The 12,424-nt window shown below is 33.1% G+C and overlaps 1 protein-coding gene across 1 annotated transcript; it reads left to right on the top strand.

Annotated features, from left to right (window-relative positions):
• Nucleotides 1–385: 385 nt before the first annotated feature.
• LOC102808802 (uncharacterized) lies at nt 386–6,503 on the top strand. The gene is made up of 2 exons (XM_006819712.3): nt 386–484; nt 5,148–6,503. The coding sequence occupies exon 2, from the start codon at nt 5,217–5,219 to the stop codon at nt 6,501–6,503; it is 1,287 nt and encodes a 428-aa protein (XP_006819775.1). The 5' UTR covers nt 386–484; nt 5,148–5,216.
• Nucleotides 6,504–12,424: the final 5,921 nt, after the last annotated feature.

The raw sequence follows: 12,424 nt of genomic DNA, 5'->3' as shown, positions 1-12,424 counted from the left end.
AACCAGCGTTTGTAGTTGTTGTAGCAACATTCAATACTCAAAGCTGGTATATGCTTGTACTCTAATACAGTAAGTTATATATAGTCAATGTTTCGAGCACGGAAAATAAAATAAAATAAAACACGTAGTTAATGATAAATATGTTGGCTGAGCAAAATTGCCATATTTAATTATCTAACTTATTCCCCAGAAAAAAAACGAAAAAAAACCCGCATTTTTCTGGCTATTCAAAGAAATGAAGCAAATGAAATGACTGTGACATGTTTTCATGTTATTTCAACTCTCAGTTTCTTGTTCTTTTTCGCGTCAAACAAAAAACATTTTCGCTCATTATCCACAGCGCCATCTATGGTCAACAAGTTATAATAGCTATTTTCAAAGGTCATCTGTAGAGGGCGACTCATATCGGATTCAAGATGGCCCCCGTGATCATTGTCTGTGAGCAATTCAACAAAATACCCGTAGGGAAAAAAGGATAAGATAGGTGAGTTATTTCTATTTGATGTGGTATGAACTCCTGATAATAGTGAGGAGATTCTAAGCAAGATTCAATCGAACATAGCATGTCCAACCGGTATTAACCGTTCAGTTATGTTGATTGTGTCTCCATAGCGTTGTCTCTGTGGTGAAATATGACTGTGCTTATCATGGGGCCGGTGCGTTCGAATATTTGTGTTCCACAATAGTACGGTAATCCCAGAGTTGGGTCTTCAGCTGTAAGGTCAGGGGTCATCAGTCAAAGTTGCATGTCTACTTAAACTTATAGTCACTCGAGGGCTGGAAATAAAATAAATCAATCAGAACTATTTATTTATTTATTTTTTCATATTTTAAAAGCTACTCTTCAATTGAAAGAGTAAGAAAAGCATGACCGCTGTAAAATCAAATCCATGGATGGTCGATTTCATTTATCTAGTTCTTATCTTAAAATGTGGAATAAAAAAATACCCTGCCACCGGCACATATAACAATTTTTTTTTTTCGGCTGGTATCTAGTGTAAGAACAAGGGATGAAGGCTCCAGCCAGCTCACATTTTTTAAACTCGAAAAAACAGACGAAAAAATTAAATCTAAAAAAAATACCAGGTTGAAGAATATTAGTTGCTCCTTCAAATTCCGCCAAATCCTTACCTACATTTTACCGATATCTGCAGAATAAATCAAGAAAACTACACAAATTGACTCCATTTAGGAATTCCTAACGGTTAGTCCGAAGGCATGACACAGTTGGAGGCGTGGCCTGTTCAGCATTTGTCAACAACCAATCACAAGACTGGTTACTGCTTCCAGGGGTAAGGGGGCACATGGCCATGGCATGAGGGCGCTGTGCGCCTGTTCCCTTGTTTAAAAAATCCCTGCATTTGCAAAGTATTTGAAATTTCCAGAAACTTTCATGAAACTGTATTTGTATTGCTCAACCCTAAACTTAAAATAAAACTGACCATCGTGACGCTTAGTTTTGAAATATCAGTTGAATTCACTGACTTTCAAGACTTATCTATAAAATCACAGTCCCTTTATCACATAGAGGGACTGTGATAAAATGTAGAAATTCGCCTGCCAGATGGCAAATAACAAGGTTGAAATAAATTCTAGGTTTCTGTTGAAGTTTTTAAATCCATGTTTGCATCTAAATAATTCCACATTTCAACAACATTAGTTAATTTTCATTTATATTATTTATGTATAATGTGGTCCTGGTCAATTCAATAAATATATTATTTCTCTTCATTCAAATCTAAATTTTCTATCCCTGTAAATTTCTTTAATGTTTATAGCATAATGCTTATTTACCATTTTAGTTATTTAGTTAAAAATGAGACAAACAAAAGCAAGGAATCTCAAATCAAATAACAATATTTACCAATCACTAACATATAGTAATGTATGTATAAATGAAATAAAATACATAACAAAAACATCCTATCCCCAGTAATTGTGTACATGTATGTTCCTGTTGTGTCATACATATAGTCCAAGCCTAGCATAACATTTAAAGTGCCTATGAAATGGCTGCTATTTTCACGCCTAAAATTATCCATTGATACATAAATATTATTAATTTTTATGTTTCTAAGCATGAATTATTTTTTTAAGTGAAAAAATGTGTTTTAAACTCAGTCTACGGCAACTTTATTTTTGTGTATTTTAAAACGAGGCTCCTCATTAGCTTCTCATTTGCATACAGAAATTCCCCTTGTGACGTCAGAAGGGGAAGTCGCATGCATTGCCGATAATTGTAAATAAGGCAAATTTCTTGTGCAGTTTTCTCGTCTTTGACTAAATTGTCACTTATGTACAGATGTACTTGTTCGTCGAGGAAGAATGGACCATAATGAACACATAGTATCATTTTTTGTTGCATGGGGTTAAGTTAGATGCGAAATATGTCCGTTCTGGTGTAGCTGGTCACCATGATTGTCACTGACACCGGCGCACGTTTGTACACTGTCGCTGGACAAAATAGAATTTGACGTCAGAATTATCTCGCTATTTAGCAGGTTACTCGGCACGTCACTACACTGTTTTATTTCATCGATCGTCTGAGTAAAACTTTCAAATTTAAATTAAAAGAGAACATATTTTGACATTCTAAACATTAGACTATAGTGATCACTATAAAATAATTAAAAAAAAACGACAAATCACAGTTACTAAATAAATGACAGCCGCGTGGAAATAAATTGACATTTTGTTGAAATAGGTGAACGCGTCGAGTCACAACGAGGGCAAGTGCGTTGAAAGCGGCGTTTAATTGGATAACAAAAATAATCGAGATCGACACACATACAGATAAATTCAGAGTGGATTCGAGTTAGCGTGATCCATGGCGTGATTGTCATAATTATAACATCATATTAAAACTTTATTTGGTGGAAACACATTGACCAAGCCCGGATTCTTATTTCATAAATTATTTCGCAGATCAAGCTGCAAGCATGGAGGTAAAAAAAAAACAGAGGTGTGAATTCGACATTCAACACCAATCACCAAACAATTCAGAAACTTTTAGCCTTCGAAAATGAAAACAATTAGCAGTGTGTAAGGGCTGTGTAATTTCCTGTTTGCCCGAAGCTTCATTTTCGTGTCACTGTCAGAATTATTGCTACCTTTTACTTAACACTGAGGGACTAAATGGTCTCTATAAAACGATAATCAGGATCGCAAAAAAAGTCAACTCATTTGAAAAACTTGCCGGACGTCTCTCTCTTCTGAAATCCGCCTTGGTGATCATGGGCTGGTCCGGAATCTATTTCTTTCAAAAGTGTTGCGCCAGGTTTACGTTGTTGGCGTTTCTCTTTAAACCTAGTTGTGTTTTTTTTCATGGACGAGGACAGTTTTTCCAAAACAAAAAAAAGAATCTGAGGTTAAGTGGCTTTCGTCCACTGATGTCACACCTTCGGATCGATTAGAAATGTGTGAATACATACACTTTGACTATACGTTTCACTGCAACTGCCCACAACATAACATCTAAAAACTCTCTCTCAAAAAAAAAAAAATAGACGAAAAAAAGAAAGAAAAACGCCGACCGAAAAATGTATATCGTTTAAAAGTATACTGAATGACCAGTGCTATTACTGCTCAGGGGTATGACTTCCTCTCACATTTTGTCATTTGGTGGCGCACTTTCGGCGAGAGTCGGAAATCCGGAAACAGTCGACCGTTTCAGGATAGGTGGGCGTGGCTACAACACAAGAAATATCCCAAATTTACTTGGATACGAGTAATCATTTTCAGTAAAAAAATCAATACTGTCCATTTCAGTGGGACACAGATCTAAAATGGGAAACGTGAGGGTGGGCATTGCACAGGCACTTTAACTGTCTATCAGCTGGCTTCAAGCAATGACACTAAAAAATACACGGAAATGCAACTCTGCGTTGGAACAAAAGAACGGAAGTCACTGTTACCGACAGGTCGCATGATAGATAAACAGTTACTTAGGCCAGTGCATAAACACTGGAAGTCACGTGATCACATCCGCTCAGCTTTTTTTGTTTCCTGTGTATTGTATCAGTAGCTTGCGTTTTACGTATTTTCTAGTGTCTTTGCTTTAAGCTAGCTTGCTTTCAAATCTATGAGATATTTATATTGTTCAATGTAATCTGCCTTTATCTCATGTTATGTACTACAATGATTCCCAAGTATTTATGAAAAACCAGGAGCCAACTTGAAAGTTAAGTTATGATTGTACTGTAGACAGTGAGATCATATTTAAACAGGTATTACTGAGTGTTCAAATCAACTAGCATATAATATTGGGTTGCAAGTGCTAATAAGAAACTGCAGATATTAATTTAATATATATATATATTTATTTATTCAAGGTACAGAGGCCACCGGCCTATAAGTACAAGTAACATATGTCATCAAGAATGTATTACAGAGCGATTAATAACTGTTTATGCTAAAATTTGCAACCGAGAACGCAAATAAACAGAAATTTGCATTACAATAATACCTACTAATAATCTATCTTTTGCAATTGCATTTCTTAGTTGCATAGAAAATAAATTTGGCAAGGTTTCTAACAACAGTCACATTAGTGGCGTTTATGAATGAATAAATTATTAATACAATGGGTTATTTGTCTTAAATAACAAAATTTCTCTGCAGTGAGTTCAAAATTTGTTGAAAATTGCCTGAGCGTATAGGAATACTGTAAGGAAAATCTGTATTTTTTTTACCAAGGCATTTGCCATGTCTGGTTTTGGATCTCCTAACAGTAATATATTAGGGTTTTCTGGACCTCATCAGAGGTGTTAACTGTGTGCTGATTAGTGACATTATTTATATGTATATATAGTATACATCATATATATATGATTGCTTAAATTATATCATCATTTTTTAAATTGCTATTTAGGCTGGCAAGTTGTAGAATGCTGCTTTCAGAACTTAATTTGTACCCTCTTCTAAACTCATTTCCTGAGGTGATTGTTAGATCTAAAATAGTTTTGAAAATTGGCAGACAATATAATGTATCCTTTTGTCAGATAATACATACATTTGTAGTGTACATACTTAAAGGCTTTTAGTTGTCACCATGCCGACCACATGATACATGATTTTGATTGAATGTGTTAATGTTATTTACATGTATGTTCACTTTCACTTTATAATATCTGATTTCTTTATTTCAGGTCATGCAATAAACAAAACAACAGACTTGTGAAGCTTCAGTAGTAGTTACAACGCACTAATACTGCAATATGGGTGATAAAAACAAGTATCAAGAGGATTCAAGAGATATTGATCCGGTGGAAATGCATACCGATGGGAAAACTTGTGAGAATTCCAGTGACATTGATTCCGAAGATAAACACTCTGATGAAAAACCATGTCAGAAGTTTAGTGCTACTCATCCTGTGGAAATCCATACTAAAGAGAATCCATGTCAAAGTTCCAGTGATACTGATCCTGTAGAAATGCATACTAAAGACAAAACATTTCAGAATTCTAGTGCTCCTGATCTTGTGGAAATACACACTGATGAGAAACCATGTTTGAGTTCCAGTGACACTGATTCCGAAGATAAACACTCTGATGAAAAACTATGTCAGAAGTCTAGTGCTACTCATCCTGTGGAAATCCATACTAAAGAGAATCCATGTCAAAGTTCCAGTGATATTGATCCTGTAGAAATGCATACTGATGAGAAACCATGTCAAAGTTCCAGTGATACTGATCCTGTAGAAATGCATACTGATGAGAAACCATGTCAAAGTTCCAGTGATACTGATCCTGTAGAAATGCATACTAAAGACAAAACATTTCAGAATTCGAATGCTTCTGATCTTGTGGAAATACACACTGATGAGAAACCATGTCTGAGTTCCAGCGACACTGATCCTGCAGAAATAGACGATAATGAAAAGAAAAAAAGAAAAGTATGCAGAAAGAAACAGAAAGAATACAAATGTGAACTTTGTGCAAAAATGTTTTTTCAAAAAACTCATTTAAGGATACATATAAGGGTGCATACAGGTGAGAAACCATTTGTATGCAAGCACTGTGGAAGGAAGTTTGGAGAAAAGGGTAGTCTGACTAGACACATAAGACTACATACTGGTGAACGACCATATCCCTGTAAGTACTGTCATCTGACTTTTGTCGAGAGCGGTACTCTGAGAATTCATGAGCGTGTTCACACCGGTGAAAAACCATACAATTGTGAGGTGTGTCCAGCGACATTTGCTGAGAAGGGTACTTTGAGAAAACACAGGAGGGTTCATACTGGTGAGAAGCCTTACAACTGCCAAGAATGTGGTATGCGTTTTAATCAGAAGTACTCTATGATAATTCACATGAGAAAGCATACAGGTGAGAAGCCGTATCTATGCGAACACTGTGGAAAGAAGTTTGCTGAGAAAGGCCATCTTATGAGACATATGAGAATACACACTAGAGAGAAACCATATTTATGTGAATTGTGCGGTAAATGTTTCACTCACCTTTGTAATCTCAAAAGGCACATAACCACACATGCGTCGGCATAATTTGTTTTCAAATTGTAAGTTGTAACTATTGATCTTGCTAGAAACTACTGTGTTTCACTAAATACTATTACCATAGTTTTGATGTTACACCTGGTAAACAAGGTAATATTCTTACAGTGCTGTGTCTCAGCAGGTGGATCACTCATTATGCTTAGATATATTATGGGATGTCTGGAATGATTTCAGTAACAATTGGCACAAAGACGTAACATCAAAGTAGCCAGGCTACGTGATACAACTTATGATTGCTGATTAGTGGCCATTTTATAGTACTAAAATATACAAAGTTAGTGCATTTCTGCCATTCTGAACCTGGATCTCTGGCTGCATAGATGGATTTTGTTTGATATATGAAATTCACCATGTTGGACATTTTATTTTTCAAAATTTTAGGACCAATTTCTATAGACTTTTGGATGTGCAGTAAATAGAAATAGAAATGGTATCACATGAAATTTGTTATTCTATTAAAGGTAACAGTACAGTAGTTGACTTACATGGGTCATATATGTTTAGTAAGGCTTATACAATTAATTGTAAACAAGTCAGTTTTCATTCTGTGATTGTTGTCTATTTGGAATGTCAAGTGTTGTGTGCAGAGGCCGATCCAACTTTTGATATTGAGTACCACTCACGACAGAATTATTGGTTATTTCATTCAAATTTGCAGAATTCTTACCATTTTTGGCAAGGATCTCTGACCATCGCATGGGCATAATTGGCGTATGACTTAATCCAACCCCGTTGTGTTCGTCTGTCTTGTAACTGAAAGTGTGGCATGTTCAGCAGTGTGAAGATTATGCAAATAATAAGTTCTCGTCTAGAGAAATTTAATTGTGGTGTTGTGTTTTAACTATTTGTACTTAATAATAATGTGATCTTTCAGTTAGTCAGTCTCATGTCGTACATTTAGAGGTTTCACAATAAGTGTAATATTTATCTGTAATTTCTGCTAGAGCACTGTCCCTGACAAATACTGTAAAATACTTTATTTCCGCTGAAGGAATGATTTAGTGAAAATAAAATCCAGCGAATAGACCTTTTTTTTCTATATTTTACATTCAACTCGTCAAAAATCAATGAAAATAAATGTCATACAAAACACCAAAAAAGTCGTTTCAGGGAAAATTAATTCGAGCTAAAATAAAGTATTTCACAGTACTGTAATCTTGTCTATATATGTTTAAAATTATGCTGTTGTACTACAATTTTGTCATTATTCAATTGCATAATGAATTACGTGGCATATGTTATAAAGCCATCCTGGATTCTCAGTATGTTAGTGTTTACACTGATGTTTGAATCTTTTAATATTTTTAAAAGGTTTAAAAAAGTATCTGACTTGTGTAAAATTGGTTATTCCAACTTCACTATTTATACTATGAATATTTGCCACAGTACCTGTGATGACCATTATCTTTTTGGCAAGTGAGCATTGTAATATAGTTAAAATCACTCGTATCATGAATGAACGTTTGACAGTTTACAGTTAAGACAACAACCTAGAGATGATTCTAGACTTGAACTTCATGGATGGATCATGATCTATTGCCTGAATGCAGTTTGCATCACTGCTTTTGAAAGCATACAGTTATTGTCAATCTCATTTCTATACACTGAAGACTATTATTTAAATTCACCTTGACAATGGTTGCCATTCTCATTTCAAAAAAATCACGCCTTGAAAAAATATCAGTAAAATTCCCTCACCCCTATTGTTAATAAATTACCATTCTTTCTGATCAGAAGGTGTATAGTTTTTCTATTTTTTTTTTAAATATTTTTTAAATATTGTTTTTTCCATGATTTGAATATTGAACAGATTTTTTTAACAAAATTCTTAATTGTTGAACTCACTTGCTAATTAAATTTTGTATAAACACACTATATTGCTTTTTAAAGATTTTAGAGCATTTCTTTGCACACTAAAAAGCAATTTTGCATATATATAAATTTTATTATTATGGTGATGATCAGTTCTTGCTCCTCCCAGTTCCCAGTACTTAACACTTCATATCACTTGAAAGCATACATAACCAAAAATGTCATTCATGATGTGCTGAATCATTAAATTGTGATTTACTAGCTTTTGACAAATACTGATTACTACATGTTGTGGGTAAAATACAATAATAAATACAATAATATTTTACCGGTGGATTGACTGAACAATCACATGAATAGGTTCTTTTTATTAGTAAATCCATTTTTTTAGAAAGAAAATTTTTTATGTTATTTTGGAAAACTGAGACAAATTAAATATTTTCAATGAAGTGTGTTACTTATTATAAACAGAATATTTATAAGAAATTTATTAAAATTAAATTTTACTCCAAACCTAATATATAAAATTGGCATCTATTATATTTGTTTATTAATATTAACATTATTACTGAGTGCACTTTTCATTATTTGTTCCACCTGTGATAACATTTTAAGAATTCTTCACCCACTGAGGATGTGTATGTAAAATAAGTAATTAAAAACATGCTATTGTCGACTCTTGTTTTAAAATAAAAAAATGTATGTGCTATACTTGTGCTATATATTTTCATTGCTATACAACAAAAAAGTAATTCATATTTTCTTACAAACAAAACTTTATTATGTAACTCAATTATTATTTTATATTTCACGGCTTTATACATAACTATAAACTAACAACAAACTTAGCAATGTACTGGGGAAGAATTATAAATGATCAGTGTCTTTTATGAATCGAGCTAATCAATGCATTACTTGGATATGTCCATTGGAAAAATTCTAGATCCTAGATTAATGCACAAAACATTGTGTGACACTCGATAATCAACAAGTTGTTGTGAATTTGTTTTCATGGTAGTGCAATTATTGTGTTTGTATAGCTGTGATAAATACAGTATATATATATTTATACATAGACCCTCCAGTAGAGGACTAGAGTGTCTATGATTTATATATACACTGTATCTGTTCCATTTGAACTGCATCTGTAATAAAAGTACATACATTATATAAGCCATTAGCTATAAATTGTATACTGGATCATTAAAATATGACATATTTTGACCATAGAAACATCTCTGTCATTTACATATATGAATGTGTAACTAATAATACAAATACTGTAATCAAGTTTTTGTTGCAAACAAAAATGTGATAATTTTTTTTTATATTGATCAATTTGCAATGTTTTTTTTTTTGTTTTTTTTTTAAGAATAAATATGTTTACATGCTGAAATAATGTTTTATTTCATGTGATTTTTGTTTTGACATTTAAAAAACTGCCATATGTTGATTTCATTATATACTGCCTATAAAGTCATTAATGGCGCAATTGTATCTCTTTCACATGAGCACCTCTGAAATTGAATACCCATGTACCTCGTACATCCTCGGGGGCGGACATCCGGGCATTTTCTACCGCCTGACAACCCTCCCGGTGAAAACAAAGGCCAAAACTCGCAAAAAAACGGTACTTTGGAATGATTGTTGAGAGTCCCCTGAACAGTGTAACAAGATTAGCCCTGCGTGTGTAACATATATAAATTTGGTTGTTCAGGATTACTTCAAAGTTGAGTTTGTGTTGTTTTCTCGAATTTTCACCAGCTCAAACGGCGTTCCACAGTAGCGCGCCCAGAGCCCATAGGAATGCATGTACAGTGGTGCGCGTCGTAGCAACATGGAACGTCTTGTGACGTAGCTCCGCCCCCGAAGATAAACTTATTTTTTCGTTAATTGGACTACCAACAAATATTATTTGATTAATTAATCATGTGTGGGTAAACAATTGGAATTATTTATTTTAAATAGGAAATGTGTGAAATGAGGGAACAAAATAGTTAAAATTTTATTTTTCTCAGTAAAAAGAAACTTCAAAATTGATTGATAGCATCTGAGTGTAGCCTACCTTGTGGTTGGATTGCATGAGGAAAATAGTGTAAAACGTTGATTTTTTTGTTGATTTTATGGCATTTGAGAAAGTCACTGATGCTTCATGTCGAAGTACCTTAAAGAAATTTTCACTGCTGCAAAATTTCACGATTTTTATTGATTTGTGAAAACATAAAAATCTTTCTCTCAAAATTAAAGCGGTTTACTGTTTACAATTGTTGTTCAACTCTTTAAATGCTGCGATTTTTCCTGTACACGAACAACATTTTTGCATATTTTAATAGATTTGATATAAATAAATTTCTTTGTTAGATTAATTGGACATAATTTTCAACAACATACAGATTTTGATCAAATTTGTTGTAAAAATGGAAAAAAAAAAGTTATAAGTTAATTTATGAAATGCTTTTTAAAAACAAAACAAATAGAAAGATTACACTAATTTGATGATGGGGCCTTTATGTGTGGTTGCTTGATTAAGTCAATTCTTGATAAATTATCTGAGCTTTGTTATTAATTTCTGTCTGTCATCTTGTTGACATTTAGTGTATATTTGTTGTGTTCTGTAAATAGATATTAATATAAGGAATAAAAGAATTAGAAAAAAAAATATTTGTATATATTTGTAAATCTCATTTTTTCTATAATACTGTAAAAGGATTAATTATTCACTGGGTTTTAATTTTGCTTATTTCGCTGACTGGAAAATGCGCTAAATTAAAACCCTGTGAATATGTAAATTTAGCATAGAACACATTACAACAATGTATCTAAATGATGAAACCGTGAATTTAAAACCCACTGAATATGCCTGAAATGGTAAATCAGCGAAATTTAAACCCAGTGAAAATTAGTCATTTTTCAGCATATGGCCTTTAGATCTGTGAGACCTTTGGCAGTGCCTAGTATCTGATCTACAAATTCCAGGAAAGAGATCTATGAGATCCTCCAAAAATGTCTAGAATCAGTGCTTGTAATCTTCTTATTTTGCATTTTTACAATGTTTACCAAAACAAGTAAACGAAAATGCTACATAATTTTACCAGATTTATGAAATTCTTAGAAATTTGTCTATAGAAAAACATTATTTACTATGAATGTCTACTATGGGAATATTTGAAAATCAATAACTTAAGATCTTGTGCTATTTATTATTAGATTTCATGTTATTAATACAAGATTTTGTGTTATTAGTCGAGATATTATTGTGCAAAGGACACAATGGGAGTATTTGTGGTTAGTGCATCTGCATGTGTGTGTGTCTCCTCTACTGATAGCTCGAGAACCAATTATCAGATTTTAATGGAACATGATATCTATATGCTCTTGAATAATACACAGACCTGATTAGTTTTTGGTTGAAATCAATATATATTAATGACCAAATTACCATATTAATTAGCCAATATTTATCTTTTCCACTCAGATTCAATGAAACATGGTAGATGCTCAGGGATAAGCCGTATACACGCTTAGTTTAGGGTTAAATGTTGTGCTTACTAAATACCTAATTTGCAAAAATTAACCAATTTAGGCCAGGGAAAAAAAATTCTCTGTTTCTCGTTTCATTGAAATTTTAAAATGAGGCGACGAGGCGTTTTTTTGTTTTTTTTTGAATACTGACCTAAAATGAGGGAAATTTTAAACTAGTGCGAGTAGCACAAGTGCATTTTGGAATGCTTTATAGAAGGAACAACGTAGGAAGGAACGTGTAGTTCAAAATGATGCGCGTGGAAACGAGAAACAGAAATTTTTTTTCTCAGCCTTATAGGTGATCCACAGATTTTTAGTACCACTCAATTTTAATGAAACTAGTAAATACAGTATTCCTTATTTATACCTTCAACACACAGGAGTTCTTTCTAATCTTTCTTTGATTTGTCCGTTTTCAAATGTCTCTAATGGGCTATCCTGATTTACAGTACCTCTCCTCAGTATGTATAAAAACAAAGTAATTGTAGCATTTATTTTTTGAACTCTAGATGGCAAATTCTTCATGAGTTTTCCTAGCATGTATTATTTAATACATTATGATTTATTCACATATA

Source organism: Saccoglossus kowalevskii, chromosome 14 (genome assembly GCF_978046115.1).
Source record: "Saccoglossus kowalevskii chromosome 14, keSacKowa6.1, whole genome shotgun sequence".
Lineage (NCBI taxonomy): Eukaryota > Metazoa > Hemichordata > Enteropneusta > Harrimaniidae > Saccoglossus > Saccoglossus kowalevskii.
Note: the sequence above shows the minus strand (reverse complement) of the source record. Positions and strands in the feature narration are given on the sequence as shown.